This window comes from Monopterus albus, unplaced genomic scaffold (genome assembly GCF_001952655.1).
Source record: "Monopterus albus unplaced genomic scaffold, M_albus_1.0 scaffold206.1, whole genome shotgun sequence".
Taxonomy (NCBI): Eukaryota; Metazoa; Chordata; class Actinopteri; order Synbranchiformes; family Synbranchidae; genus Monopterus; species Monopterus albus.
Window position 1 is genome coordinate 573,782 of NW_018128086.1, and position 16,056 is coordinate 589,837.

Sequence of the window (16,056 nt, forward strand, 5' to 3'; positions counted from 1 at the left end):
GGTCTGGCCAGATACCCAATTCCGCCCTGGCTGCAGGGCCTCCAAAGATTAAGGTGAGACTGCTGACGCAGAAAGATTGCGCCATTTCTGCTTGTGTTTGGTTTGTGGTCTAGGGAATGTCTCATATGTGAGCATAAGAAATCGGTTGGCTAGAGTCCTAAATAAAGTGGCGTGTTGTAAATTCCTCTTCTTCTCTAGGTGGAGCCCATATCAGACATCGAGTCAGAGGAGGAGGTGGAGGTGACCGACATCAGTGAGGAAGATGAGCCGAATCATAACGATGACAAAGGTGACTTCTTCACCCCGATGGCTCGTCACTATCATGATCAGATCACCAACGAATGCCAGGCTAACAGAAATGGCAGCAGCCCTTCTGCTCCTCTTCCTCCTCACAATAACCACGATGAAGACCCTGACGATGACGAGGTCTTCAAGACTCCTGCAACTCCTCCAGTTGGCAGCGGCAGCCTGGCCTTCCCTCTGATTGGCCTGAAGACCGAGCCAGGTCAGGCAGCTCCCCTCAGCCCTGGGGGCACGCGCTGCATCCCGCTCAAACTACGCTTCAAACGCCGCTGGAGTGAAGACCAGAAGATGGAGGCGGATGGAGAGAGGGACGAAGCTGAGGACAAGAAAGTGAGGGCTGAGGGAATGGAGAAGTTGGAGGGAAAGGAGCGAGGGAGGAGAGGGGAAGAGGTGGAAAATGGGGCAGGAAGAGGGGGTGGTGTTATTTTGGGGTTGATGCTGCCACCACCTCCCACCCAGCGCAGAGCGAGCTCGGAGCTGCAGAGGGCTACAGCACAGCTGTCTCTGGAAAACACTGGCTGCTGAGTTTCATGTGTACATGCACGCGCACAGGGATCCTGCTTAGTTACAAAACACACACCTCTGGGAGTCCCGTCAGCAAACATGTGCACACCATACTGCCTTGTGGGTTCATGTCTGCAATAGTGACCTAGACCTAAAGTGTGGGAAATGGAGACGAACCTGAAAGGTTTTCACCTAAACCCACTTTCAAATTGTTCTTCTGTGTTTATTGGAATGTGGACATGTATCCTATGTAGGAAATGATGCTTTTGTGCAATAATTAAAGGAGTTGTTGGGCACTTTTTGCTGACCTCACTGTGCCACTCGCTCCTTAAATTACTCAACAGAAACCAATGTTGTCCTACATAGTTTACATCTACATGTTGATACAAAGAATGCGCCTTAGTTACCTTCATGTTTTGACACCAGTTTTGCATTAACAAGGCTGTGGACAACCTGCTGTCAACAGGTAGATGTGAGGTGATCCAACATAGATGTGCCTGTGTAGCCTCTGGTGTACTACATGGCAAGACACCTGGTACCTTATCAAGCACGAGCACAGCTGTGTTTCTGCTGCAACACACAACACTAAGAGATGATCAGACTCTGTATATTGACCTCTGCCCTAGAGGGAGGGAGCCTACTCTTACTATCTCTTAGCAACTGCACACTGCCTTCTCAATGCCTCCTTGCCCTCATAGTGCCAGTTAAGCCAGTAAGTCTACCAGGGATCACTTCACATCACACCTGTGCCCACATCATGCCTTTAATGTTTGTTTATCTGGTACAGTGAAACAATTCCCACCCTCTGCACAGGCAGCATGAATTGTAAAGCAGTAGACTGAGTTTCACATGTCTGGCTCACTTGGATGCAGTGAGCTTTTCTCCCCCAGCTCCCCTTGTCAGCTTGTTCCTCCGTTGTCCTCACCACAACAGACAGATCCCAGTGTTACTCAAAACACTCTCAACAGCCCTGATAGAGATTACAGAAGTGCCTCTCTGTCTGCACCCATCGCAACGCAGTCATTTACAAGATGGAGGACAGCGAACAAAAAGACCTCGCAGTGATGGATCGTAGAGTGGAGAGGGAATTCTTTTCCCTTTCAAGAGGTGATTAGAACAAACTCTCCAATCAGTCTTTTCTGCAGGAGACAACTTGGACACTATCAGACTGCACCAGGGCCAGACTGAGTGCTCTTTTCATCCTCAGCTCATTCACAACAGTGTATAAAGATGTAAAATGAGGATGGAATTGTACATCTTGAGGACAGACAAAGATTCTGATGAACTTTGGCCTCTCAACCTCTGGCCTGTCACACAGGCGGACAGCATTGTTGTACCTTTGTTAGCCAGCAAATGGACGTGTTTCCCGCTGTACAAACAAGACCCCTGGGGATCAGAGGAAGGCGCCAGATCTTTTGCTCCTTTTCATTTCAAGTTGTTGAGGAAATGAGGAAGCAGCTGCAAGCAAGGTTGTATTTACAGGCACACTTGTTTATGAATGTGTGTGCATGGACCCAACGTATCAGGCCTTGAGGACGCAAAATGTTTTGCGGTGTTTTGTGTCCCTGCAGGACTTCAGTCTTTGAGGGGTTTGGAGGTTTGAGGGCATTCATAGTGTTTTCTTGCTGAAACAACCAGGTCAGCAGCTCTCCTCTGCAGTCCCCTGTTTCTGTTAAGACGGTATTCTTTCTGTCAAAGGATGCTTCTGCCTTCTGAGGATGTGGACCGTATTTTAGGGCATTGGCAGTGACCTGAGGCCGTTGTGTATTTCAGAGGCAGCGGCCGAATCTGTTCATGTGATTATTTGAGAAGCGACGATGGAAGCGAACTGACTTTGTCTAGTGAGGAACAGGAACCATGAATGTCCAACATCAAGGTCAACTCAGGCAAACCTTCACTGAGATACTGAGAAACAACTTATTTTTATGATGTTTTATTCATATTGTTTAAAAAGAAAAAAAGACACTGCGCCCGTTTTAATGAACAAATTTCAAATAAGATTGTGCCTTTTTTAAGCCACCATGAGTTTTATCCAGTACCCCCAGCAAAGTGTTGTATCACACCCAGTACCACCATGCCTTCTGTTTTTGTAAAGGAGAGAGACAGAATACGTAAATCTACACATATATATTTTAGTCAAATATATATTGAACTCAAATATTATATTTCAATATGGTCATTTGATACAAATCAGGAAAATCCTAGTATTTTTAATGGTAAAGATGTGTATATATTCTAATGGGCATATTTCACAGTATAATTCAGCCTTTGCCTTCTCACCCTTGCCTTCTCTTGACCGTTGCCGTGACAAAGGCCATCGGTACCAGAGTTTTATATTTATATTGTAAAAATAAAAAAAGCCGTTATTGTGTATTCAGGGGACAAGAATAAGCGAGTGAGCACGAACAATCAACCAGACCTGGGTCAAATCGTATTTACCTTCCTAGTGGGTGTGTTTGTTTTATGATCTCTGGAGCAGCAGCTGGGTGGGTTTACCGCACCAGGATGGAGTCACAGAAAGGTGACTCTAATTCAGTTTTCTTTGTGAACATTTTGGCTCATTTTCTAAACCTCACCTGCTGTGAACTAAAAGCAGCCACAGTTTGACCCAGATCTGCTTGAGAAGTGTGGAGGCGCAGGTTGCAATGGGGAACAGGTAACGGACTGGCATGTTCAAAGCAGACTGTTTCTGATTGGACAACACACACAGGTTTGCAGCTCTGTCTCCCAGCATCTCTGCAGCATGCTGATGTGGTTTGAGTGTGGGCTGTGGACTCGGGTGGGTCTGAGCCCCGCCTGTACACACCCCCCGTCCTGGTTAGAGTGAGGCTTTACTCTGGAGAGAATAAGAGGAAAGATGACATCACACGTGACATCAGATGCCCCCGCAGTCTCTCTGGAGTAGATGGTACAGTCCTACACACACACACACACACACACCATCACAAAACCTCAGAGTGGAGTGAAGAGAGAGGGACTTCCCGTAGTCTGCTCACTGTGTGCGTGTGTCGATACGCACACAGAGCTATCCAGTACAGCCACATTGTCCAACCAGCTCCAGTCTCGTGTCTCTCTTACTCAAGTGTCATTTCATTGGTTATTTTTCTTCAGCAGACACAAAACAACCTGTCACCTGTTCATCAACATTCAAACAGACTCACCTCTGATTTTAAGGACGGGTGAAACAGTTGACAAGTGTCCGCTGAAGAAAAATGACTGAGCGGTGCCTGGACCATCGGTGCATGTGCTGCCTCACCTTCAGAAACAAAACACACGAGAGAGAATAACTGTTTCCCAGCGGGTCGATATTTCCGCCCTCGATTTCATCAATGCTGTTCGTATTTACTTCTGTTTTTTTTCCCAGACATATTCCTGTTATTTTTGTAATTATTGAGCGCCATGAACTTTATCTAGTCAGCTTCAGTTGCAGGCTTGGTGTGTGTGTGTGTGTGTTTGTGCGTTTTTGTTTTCATTCGCGATGTTTTTCTAACCAAGGACAAGAGAAGGGTCACAATCCCCACACTGATATACAGCAGGGGAAAGTAACAATCGTTTTTATTTTTTGATGTTGTGTATATATTTTTCCATTTTGGAGGATTCTGTAAGAAAAAAAGAGCGTTGTACTGTTCCCTGTCCTCTCTGTGCTCGTCTGTCTCTCCTCATGTCCACCTTGGCCGTGAGACATGGAGGAACCACCTGAGCTTCTGTTTCTCTTCTGTATGTTCATCTTCATTTGTAATTAAACAATAATCAGGGTTCATTAAAAAAGGTAAAAACTGATGTTGGTTTCTGTGTTTTTCTTTCATGTGTCCACCTGAAGCTAGAAAAATGAGAGTAAATAATTGTATGAATTTACTTTTGGGGGATTAAAGTTGCATTGTACTGACATAAAATGACTAATAATTGTACTGTGTACAATTTGGTTATAGAGCTTTAACAACTTTCCATTTACACATTAGTCAAGTGAAACGTGTCGGCCAAATATTCCCTGCTTAAAGCCAGTTGCTGATGATAAACACTATTTGGGGTTTTGGACTGTTGGTAAGTATGACGTAGCAGGAAATGAAAATACTCAATGTACAGATACTTCAAAATTGTACTTAATGACTGTCCTTGAGTAAATACTTTCCACCTCTGGAGAGTTTTCATAGTGTTATTTCATTCAGATGAGAAATGTTTTAATAATAAGATACTGAATGGCACTGACACTGGTTAGCATGTAGAAATTACTCTAACATTACCCATTTATTAACTTCCTTGTGATTTTTACACATGGAAGATGCACAGTTTTAAGTATTTGGCTGATCTCGAGTGAAGCAGCAGAAAGAAAAAGCTTCCCTCCTCGAGACCCCACCGTTGGCAATGAGTGCTCTGACAAAATTTCTGCAAACTTAATAATTTATGATTCTAATTGTGTCAGAGATGACTCCTCACTGATCTGCCCACCTTTTTTAAACTTCTGTCTACATGGAAGGTTTAATTACTCATCAGACTGGCACATTTTTTCTTACACCGTGTGGGTTTATCTTCTGCTTTGTCTCATGATTCAAATCACAATAACATTTGTTCCACTGCTCGGAGTTTGGCTGTTTGTTGCTGTATCATCCTGGGCTTGGTTTAATTATGTCACAGTCTGGCTGCACTGTGTTCAAGCTTTTATTTATGACAAGAAGTCCTAATGATGTTTTTTTAAAAATCTATTATTGCCTCTTTTTTTTATGGCCCAAACTAAAAGCTTTAACCAAAGAAGATTTTTTAGAAAAAAAATGGCACAAAATTTAAAAACTAATCAATTCACTGTCCCAGAGTGAATGATAGCCAGGAAATATTCACACATGGAGGCGTGCACCAGTGAAGTCTTGCTTTAAAATGACTTACATTATTGACAAAATAATTACCAGCCTTAGCCAAAGCATCAAAAGTCTCCAGTTTTTAGACACTACAATTCTCCACTGAAACAAAGTTATTCCTGTTATTTCTACACATTCTCCACAGAGTGCTCGTAGACTGCATGGTTAAGAATGTCAGCGCAAAACAGTACATGAAGGGCATGGATAGATGTGACTGCTTCTGACTTTTTCTGGTTTTCTTTCTTTCTTCAATCTTTTCTAAATAAAGAATTTGTACTGTGCACTAAAGGTGCCTCAGGAGTTGATTTCCCCGTGATTGAGTTTTTTGCAACTATTTAAATATTTTCCCTGATGCTCTAGCTCCCCCTCTGTCCGCTGTTGGTACTACACCGACATCTCTCCTCACGTCTCTAAACTCTCGCGAGATGTGTCTGAGAATCGTAGGATGTTCACGCTGAACCATAATGGCGATTTAATTGAGTGTTCGCCTGAAGACTATAAGTAAACGCACATTTATGTCTAGACTGATCAGCTGCTCGTCTCGAAACCTGTGCTGAGGAAAAAGTCACTGCTATGGAGGGAGAATAAAGGTCTCTTCTGTACTGAGGGAAAAGTCGCTGCTATGGAGGGAGAATAAAGGTCTCTTAGTACTTGAACCATTTCTGTAATTGCACTACGTGTAATTACCATAAAAAGTAGTAAACCGTTTTTAACATCCAAACCAGAGCTTGGTAAGTCAGATGAGCACATTTTGTACTTAATTGGGGAAAAGAAATGTTAAGTCCAGCCGTCCATTTTCTATACCGCTGATCTCTGAACAGGGTCACGGTCCAAATAAGTCAGAGAAGGCTATGTAAATTCAAGGGGAAACCACTGGCCTGGCTCTGCTGAAGGCTAGAAATAACCCTCAGAACCTCTTAAACTCGTTAAAAGTTTAAGTTTATCTGATTTGTTCAATCTGTGCAAAACCCAGTGTGAAAACTGAATACCTTAATTTAAGCAGCATTACCGCACTGTGAAAAATACTCTATTACAGGTCAAATCCTTGCGTTCACAGGCTTGTTGAAGCGAAAATACAAAAAACTGCCTTCAGAAAAATGAGCTTAATATATCAAAAATAAAGGTAGGTAGGTTATATGTCTGTAACCAGCTGGGGGAGTATTTTAGGGTGAGGACACAGACATAGTTGTGGTTTGTGTTTTTTGGCTATATAATGGCTATATAAATAATATTTCACTTGATTAAACAAACAAATATGAATGATAACCACTCATGTCTTAGAACTATGCTTCAGTACAGGCCTTTCTATGAAACTAGGGCTATGTGATGGAGGGCCTGTTGTAGTTGAAGTTGTATGTCATTGGTACAAATTAACACATTTGCCATTTATTATTAAATAATGCAGTGAGGCTTTTGGGGCCCCTGGGTAAGTGAGGGTAACTGTGTGTTTCCTTAATGGTCAGTAAGGTTTCTGCACCGGGTCCTTTCAGTTCCTGATGGGGTTGACTGTTGTGCATTCAGGCAGCAACTACCCCTGTCCAGCCTCCACATTTCACTTTCCCCACTTTTACAGCCTTTGTTTTCTCATTTTTAAAAACTTTGTTAATCATTTCCTCATTTGTTTCAGCCTCTCTAACCCTGAGCTCTGCTTCTCCCCTCCCATCTGTTCTCAAGCATTTTTTGGCTGCTGATCTCAACAGGGGACGGGCCGCTGATTGATGGGACGTTTGGCCTCCAACAGGGCAGCGTTGTTGTCTGCCCAAGTGACGGGGTCAGAGGTCGCAGTCCACAGAGCCGGTGACAGAACCTCGATCACAACAGAAGGCTAATTATCATGCATTGTAGCTGGGCTCCTGCTGGGACTTCACTTTGAGCAGCAGGTCACAGGGAGACCTCCAACATTTAAAACCTGGTGAGGTGCATCAACGTATCTTTGATCACGAGTTACAGTCCTGAACTCTGAAAGAGAAACAGACTTTATGTGCTTGTGTATACAGTATAAACTTTTTGTGACCTTTATTTCAAAACTGTTTTAGGTGCTGTGCTTCTTTGGATTTCTTGGTACAATTAAGCCTGTCACTATGGTAAATATTTAGATTCCCTTGTTCATATCAGTACTGACAATTTTAAGAATGAGATCAAATAAGTTAGTTATCTCTCCTGTCTGTCTTGATGTGTTAATGTACGTGAATGGTAGTCACTTTATTAAGGACAAACATTTTATTTTATGCCTTTTAAAAAAAATCTTTTATATTTATTTCTGTGTATGCTTATAGTTTGCACTGTTACGCCTCCACCTGTTTAAACACAGTGGATTGTCCCAGTAAGGATATAATTACTGAAATAGATTAAAAATGTGTTTAATTTCAGACACAGGCAGTCAGTCAGCATGTAGAGGGTCACCTGATGACAGGTGCGCACCTGTACAGCTGCAGGTCTCCGAGTGTGGCTCATTGGGGCACCAGAGCAGCGTGAGCGTTTGCTTGCTGTGGCTCAGGTCTGCTGACTCATCAGCACGTTCTCACCTGATGTCTGGTTCGGACATGCTGAGGAGTTGGGTTACCTGGAGGGATCTCACTCAGGTGAAGAGAAGTGTGCTTCCACAGGCCTTCATCACAGACTGGTCAGAGATCCCAAACTAACACAAAGTAACCTGCTGAAAGGACAAAGTCACTTCTAGTGGTTCTTCTTATATTAAAAAATAAAACTTTATTCTAATTATAACCTTTTTGTGACTTATCGAATGTTTAACAGCTCTGCCCACTTCATAATAATATGCAAACTGTGGTGGAAAGTAACTAAGTACGTACATATACTCAAGTACTTGTATTAGAACTTTAGTATTTATCTTTTCTGCTACTTCGTACTTGGACTTCACTGCTATTCAGAAACAAATATCATACATTTTTACTGCATTAGATTTGTTTGAAAACTTTAGTAACTATTCAAAATCAGATCAATAAAGCAAAGTATGATCAAAACTTCATTTATCCCTGGTGGGAAATCCACAAGCTACCCAGCAGCATGTAAAGTACTTCAAATTAAAAGTATAACATAATACTAAAATGTAGGACACAATAATGTATCAGTAATTATCATCTGGTAATATGGTCAATATTGATTTCAGATGTGCCATTCTGAATAATGAGTACTTTTGGGTTTTTAAGTTTTTATTGATGCTAATACTTTTGTACTTAAGTGAAATTTTGAATGCAGGATTTCTACTTAAATTGCTACTTTTACTTATGTAAAGGGTCTGAATACTTATAAAGTGAAAATTACTTTCCTGTCAGGCTCCTTAATGAAATGCCTGTGAATCTGACAAAACACCAAACCATCATTTGTACCTTCATGATTCCAACGAATTCCCAAACTGACAACAACCACACAACAGACAAAAACAGGAACATCTAAGATCACGTTTTAAGGTCAGTACGTTTTACACAGATAAGACGGCGCCATCTACTGAGCTATAGTGGCAACTGCTGCAAATACTGTAGAAGTGGCTGAAAGTGACCCGCCATCCATACTGAAGGAGGACATTTCACCAGTGATGTTGTGGTCCCACTTTTTGTCTGTGTATGTGTTGAGAGTTTTACAGCGCTGTCTGTCCCGGCTATGTTTGACTTCAGTTGTAGATACAATGACACAGGTGTGTTCGGCTGTTGAATTACACTAATACCAACTGGAAAAACTGAGGTGGTCTAAAACTTAACTGGTGGTGCTTTTAATTTTTTTTATTTTTTACAATATTCTGCAGACAATTATTCAGCCAGTGGCTATGAGTGACTGCACACTCATCTCAGATTGCATTGTTCACAGCAGGTGCAGGCTGTTAAACCTACTGTACTCAACCTCCGAATGTTGGCCAGGGTGGAGAGGAGTAGAGTAGGACTCATCTGGTCCATCTCACACTCTCGATTTGTTCTTTTTAAAAACACACACTCCTGAATCAGAGGGTTAGAGTGTCAGTTCGGGTTCAGTGCAGGGTCCCGGAGCTGTTTAATGGTTAAGTGGCTGTAATGCATTTAAAGTGACTGGAACAGGAGGCTTAGCCACAGCTCTCTGCCTTGTTCTTCAGAAGTGCTCAGAGGTGCTAATACCAGCCGGATTGAAGACACTCATTCACAAACAACACGGCTTCCTCTGCAAAGAATCTCTGGGTCCACCTCTGTGGATGTTTTTGTTGGTGTCTGCTTGTCTTCCTGAGCTCTGTATCCCCCTCTTCCTCACTCTTTCTTTCATGATTCATGTCCCTCTTTTTCTCAGTACAGCAGCCTTTCTTTCATAATTCTCTTCACTCACTGTTTGCTTCACTTCTACCTTCTAACACCAAACTCTCCTCCGCACTTTGTTTCCAGCCTCACTCTGAAGCCTTTGTGAGACCTAAAGATCTGGTCTTTTTCTCGCTCTACTGTCTCTCAGCAGTGCCTTATGAAACCAGCCACCCCTCAAACTTGTACTCGCCCTACATTTCTGAATACACACTTGGTGAATGAACAGTCAGTTAAGAAGAGACAGAGACTGCAGTGCTTCACTGTCAGGGGTGTGGGAGATGTCTGGAGATCCCAATCACTCTGCACTTACATGTGCGCCTGTTGTGCATTTGCTCAGATTTATGAGTCGCAAGTTGTCCATGAAATCTGTAATAATTCCTTTTTTCTGAGCGTGAGTATATATATGTGTGTGCACTAATATACTAATAATATACTAAAAATAAACCTGCAGTGTACATTCTTGTGTGTGCAGCAGTGCCTGTCTGTATGCTTGCATGCCTATATAGTCTATACAAAATACACAAAAGAGTACGTCTGCTTGCACAAGGCTGGCTGCAGTGTGTGTGTGTGCGCGCGCGCGCTCCAGTACACGTACAGCTTATGTAACGCCCAAACATGTTATAACTCCACTGCGTCTGCTATGTGTGTGTAGGTGCTTGCTTGCATGCGTGCGCCCAGTTGTGTGTAGCTGTGGTAAGTGTACCCGCTTGCCTATGTGCATATGCGTGTGTGTGCGCGTGTGCTAGACAGACTGCAATGGCGCAAGTAGCCAGCTCTGTATCACCATTGACCAAACTCGCCATCTGTCCCTGTAAGCTATAGAAACAAGGTGTCACAGTGTTACACAGAAATCCACATACCATTATTGTCTTATGAAATCGCTGCAGGACGTGTTGCCTGTGTGCTGCACATGCACTGTGTGTGTCGGTTTGCCTATGCACTCATGCATGTTTCACTGTATGTTTTTAGTCTGTTTGCGTCATCTTATATTCTTCGGTGAATTACAGTCTGCACCTGCCCGTACACATGCACGCCTCTCTGTATAAACACACTGTGTATGTGTGTGCACGCACGGAGGCCCACGGTGTATATGGGTCACTCTCTTAGGATCCATAATGCCTTGTTTGGACCAACTTACTCACTGGGGTTTCACTCTTGTGTTTGGCCAAGCTGATGGCAACAAGCACGATGACCTCATCACAGCACTCGGTCATTGGCCTGCAGACCCTAGGCCCCTCAGCCAATCACACGTTACGCTGGTGACGTATGGCCTCCAGCGGCTGTACCGATTGGATGGGGAGGCGGGACTAGGGGATGCTGAGCCTTGTAGAGCACCTCTGATTAGCTGAGAGGGGAGGGTACAGTTTGTGAGAGGGATGGAAAGAGACAAAGCATGAGAATTTGGGAGTTGGTGTTTTTTGTGGTTCCTGTTGGAACTACACTCAACCTGTGGCTTAATATGGGTCACAGTGGAGACGTTGCCCAGTACAGATACATGAAAAGTTAAGTAAAACAGTTTTATAAGTGTGACCTGAAATTTTGATATAGGAGACGATTTGTGATGTGATATATTGATCTCTGTTCAACATGATAATGACATGTTAATGGTTTTTATTCTACGAAAATAACCGGTTTTGAAAAGACAAACAGTCCCCCTCAGTCTTCGGCCCTGTTTACATGTTTATAGACAAATGAAAGAAGGATAAAAAGAAGAAGAGAGGGGAGAGGATAGTGGAAAGATTTTATTCTTGTCCTGCGTGCCTGCCCTATAGAGGTCCCAGGGATGCCCATAGAGGAATCCCATTGGTCGCCGCAGCCTCGTTCTCCCAACAGCTGTTCTCTTTTCCCCACATTGTGATTGGTCGCGGTTCCACATCGATCAAATTAACTTTGCCGCGTACCTCCGCCTTCATTTCCCTTTCTTGTGATCCTATTGGCTACTGTATCCGTTCGTGCTCCGCGATTGGCTGCATGGGCTGGTTGTCAAGGCTTTGGGGCTTCATTCACCATTTTGCGACTGTAGTGTAGAATGTACAGGGCAGTAGTTTTTCCTCCTTTTAAGTTGCTTTGCTGAAGAAACATGAGCGACCGCTAACTGGCAGCTGCGGACGACTGGCCATCCTGCCTTATTTTACCCGGGGGAGTCACCAGGAAAACACCGGTGTTCTCTACTAGCTCTGGTGAGTATAGGCTGGCCACAAATATCTCTCCTGCAGCACTGCAGTGGGGCTTGTTGTGCTTTTGCCGAGCTGCTAATGTTGAACATAAACAGTATTAGCAGCTGAGTTCATCCGCGTATTTTTCCGATATCTGGGTGGCGTGTGGAGAGGAGGACAGGGCGGATTGAGTGTCTTCTGCGTAAAAGGGAGCGGTGCGGCGAGACATAGTGAGCTAGAAACTTTTCCACTAGAAATAAATTCAACGCCATAACCGCCGTTGGACTTCCTAGAACAACTGTTATTTTTCCTGCGTTGTGTCAAGCTCCGAAAGCTTGTCATTCCACGTCCTCTGTCGTACACGGACTTGTTTTCCTCAGCTTTTCCATGAACCAACGTGGCTATTTGAATTAATGTGCTTTTAGGGGTCTGAGGGCCTTCTCCTTGGACTAGTTTCTGGCAACATATTGACTCTTTCTCTTGTATCACGGTAGCACTCGAGCAAACGACGAGGGTCAAAACAAAGTTGTCCGGGAAGCTTTAGCCAAATTTCCAGACGACTGTCACTTTCGGTTGGGCCAAGCGACCGACTTTGTCGGCTGTTTCTCGATGTGTTGTGTGTATCTGTGTAGTAGATTGGCGAAGTTAACGTGTTCATCAGTTTGGGACATTGTAAGCTGTTAGACTGCACAGGGAATATGGGTCTATCACATTAAAGGTTAATATGCCCGTTAAACCGGTTATTTCCCGGGGGCAGTGAGTAGAGGATTTCCAAGCGGCCTTGTGTGTAGCCGAGGCCTGGTGGCTGCACGTCACGGCCTGCTGTGTTGTGGAGTAAAACTGGTAGTAATCGCGGTACTACGAGCATTGACACATACACGGTGCTATCCAGCTAAACCAGAGGTGACGACACCACCTCTGCTAGTTTGCATTTTGTGCTTTGGGCCGTGTCTAGATAAAGTTAACAACTGTTATCTGCTCTGGATTATGATCATGTCAATATATTTATACACCCTCGCCTGTCGTTTATAAAGCACTGTAGTAATCCTGTTATACATTTTAAAGAGGTGCTCTACGGATGACAACACTTTTGAATATCATACAGTTTTTTTGTGAGTCTTAAATATGCCATTGAAATTATTCAGCAACACCACAGTAAGTTAAAACATATCATAATGGACTGAAGGTTCTTTGTGGGATTCTTATAGTACATGTATGGCAAGGCTGGCAAAACTCTGAGGGCATGCAAGCCCATATGTTTATGGCCTAAACATAATCACGTTAACTCAGTGTGTACTTCATACATGATAAGGAGTTATCAGCTAGTTTTGGCACAGTTGCAGTTGAAAAAGTGATTAAAGTGCGGCCTAAACCCGGACAGCTGCTCAGCTGAACTGAATGATGCATCCAGTAAGGCAGTAGTTCATGTTTTTCTCACCTCACATGACTTAGCTCATAGAGCCATATTTGCTATGTACTCATGGCAATCTCTAAATGAGGGTAAACACTATTTTGTATGATAGAATGAGTGTGCTTGATATGCTGCACTTAATGTATACCTGCAGAGCAGAAAGCCCTCTGATCACTGAACATGAAACACAGGACACATAAGCCTACTAAACCCACTCCCTGCACCATATTTTACAGAGGGGAGTGTAAATTGCATCAATATGTCTTTAAGCTGTTATCATTAGACCCATGACTTGACACCAGCTGCCGTACACAGTGCACTACTGAGTAAACATGCGTAGCATACCTCAATCATGACCAAGTAAGGCTGGCTGCCAAATTATTTTATGGTGGCTGCTCTCGGCTGCCTGTCCTAAATAGGGATTTACATAGAGTGCAGGGATGGCTGTGAGCTCTAGCTCTCTGTATACACTATCAACTATCATGACATAGATGTTTGCTGTGTATGTGGCCTTGAGACAGGCGGCACTCATCTCTGAAAATGGAATTCTCTCTAACCGATATGATGTGGCAGATATTAAAAGGACCTGAATGAATGCTGGCATTCAGAGATGAACAGGAAGGCAGCAAAAGGGAAAAGAGACAGGCAGACAGAAAGCAAGAGACCGGTGGGGGAACAGACAGGCAGACATGTAAGTTAACAGACAGTCAAACAGTCAGAATTGTCTACTAGTGCTTGACAGAGATCACTCCAGAACATTTTGACAGTGAAGATCAGAGTGGGAGTGAGATGTTTCAAAAGGATGACAGAGCTTATAGAAGAGGAAGTGTTGAATCTTACTCTTATACACTTGTAAACATCTTTCTGGCACTCGTCGCTTTGTGGAGGCTCTTTTATTGGAAGAAATGAGGTAGCACGCACAGCAACTAGGATCAGGAGGCGAGTCCTGTGTGTATCAGTCACACAGCAAACAGACCGGTTAAATGACAACAGTCCTCGGTTCAACAAGTCAGCAAAATCAATCTGTTTTACCTTCTAAACCAAGGCAGAACTGTGAATGAGTCCAGTGTGGAAGAGGAGATATTCTGAATGGCTCTGGCATGGCTAAGAGTGATACTGAATGACTTTGGTGTGAAATAACAGCTCTTCAGAACAACTCTGCTTTTCCGGATGACTGCAGCACAAAATGAGGATAGAGACTAGGTGGAAGTAGAGGAGAGAAAGAGAGAGATGAGTGGTAGAAATCGATATTAGAGAGCGAAGAGAGAAAGCAGGCAGGGGGTAAGAATGAACATGTAGTAGTAGCATAAAGAGAGAGAGGGAGAAATAAAGTAATGGGAAGTTAGGTAATTGTCCACAGGAAACGGAGTTTGTAGGGGCGGATTGACTCTGCTTTGAAATACATAGATAAAGGTCCCAACAGAGAGAGAGGGAGTGAGAGAGAGAAAGGGAGGGTTTCAGTATGCGAGCAAAGAAGGAATTCCCCCGCCTCTACGGCCCAGCCAACAAGCAGTGTGTGTGTGTGAGAGAGGAGTGCATGCAGAAAGGCTTGTCTGGGCAAATGCAAAGCGCTCCTCACTATTTTCCATGCTGTGTTGTAAGTCTATTTTGTGTTTACCCCACAATATGGGCTCCTGTTTTCATACCTGGTATGGATGTGGGCCCTGTGTAATGTGAGTAGAGCCTGTTATGTAATGAAAAAACGTGTAATGTGTTTGTACATGAGTCATGTTCATTGCTACTCTAGTATGATGGTGCATCATTTATCATGGAATAGCCTATATTTCTTAAAATCATGGTTTAACTGTTTACTGCTCTTAATTTTAGTCACAGAGTCCCATTTTTCTGTGCTTTTATTTTGGTGGAACTGGAATGTTTTCATAGATGTTTGATTTTGATTCAGTCGGTCACTTTTCTTTTGCACGCCATGCAGTTAGTAGCTATCTTTTGCAGTGAATAGACTTTGTGCATGTCTGAATGTGTTTGCCACATGGGTAACCTCCCTTCTCCCTTTCTTTCAGATTCTCTGGAATAAGGTGGGCAAGTCACACAACAAAGACAAGACAGGATGAGAGAGAGAGGCCCCGGCAGAGGAGGAAAATAGAAAGAACGGACAGGAGAGGGAAGAAGAAAAAACTAGGCAGAGCAAGAGAGGAACGCCAAGGAGAATCTCTGGGATAAATAAATAAAAAGACTTGTCCAGAGAAAAGGCGAGCTAGATGAAAAGATGAAGCCGATAAAAAAGCAGGGCCGGCGCTCTCCTCCCTCCACCCGGGCCAAAGGGGGGAAGCGTCGTGGTGTGGGGGATGCCCCAGAAGGAGGAGAGAAGAGAGACTCTGATGAGAACAGAGACAGAAGCAGATCCCCTCAAAACCGAACTCCCTCCTCTTCTTTTTCTTCTAATTCACACTCGGAGTCCTCTCAGGCGGACTCAGTCAGAGCGCGGGACACTTTAGAGGGGGAAGGGCTGTCAAAGACGACAGGATCTCTTGTGATAGATTCTGGGAAATTGTTATCATCCCTGGATGACAGATCAGGGAGGTCAGCCGTGAGCA

At 43.7% G+C, this 16,056-nt stretch overlaps 1 protein-coding gene and 1 long non-coding RNA gene across 3 annotated transcripts in view; both read left to right on the forward strand.

The window, feature by feature from the left end:
- Positions 1–3,079, forward strand: part of erf (Ets2 repressor factor) — a 31,570-nt gene extending 28,491 nt beyond the window's left edge. The window contains 2 exon segments of the mRNA XM_020618509.1: positions 2–53; positions 199–3,079. Coding sequence (XP_020474165.1) covers positions 2–53; positions 199–828 — 682 coding nt within the window. The 3' untranslated portion in view covers positions 829–3,079.
- A 3,181-nt stretch (positions 3,080–6,260) lies between these two features.
- On the forward strand, positions 6,261–8,347 carry LOC109970747 (uncharacterized). Of its 2 annotated transcripts, none has more exons than XR_002276449.1 (4): positions 6,261–6,388; positions 7,332–7,569; positions 7,694–7,741; positions 8,028–8,347. It is a non-coding gene; the product is annotated as an uncharacterized LOC109970747 (long non-coding RNA). The 2 variants fall into 2 exon arrangements; XR_002276450.1 differs by having other exon boundaries at positions 7,358–7,569.
- The last annotated feature ends 7,709 nt before the right edge of the window (positions 8,348–16,056 follow it).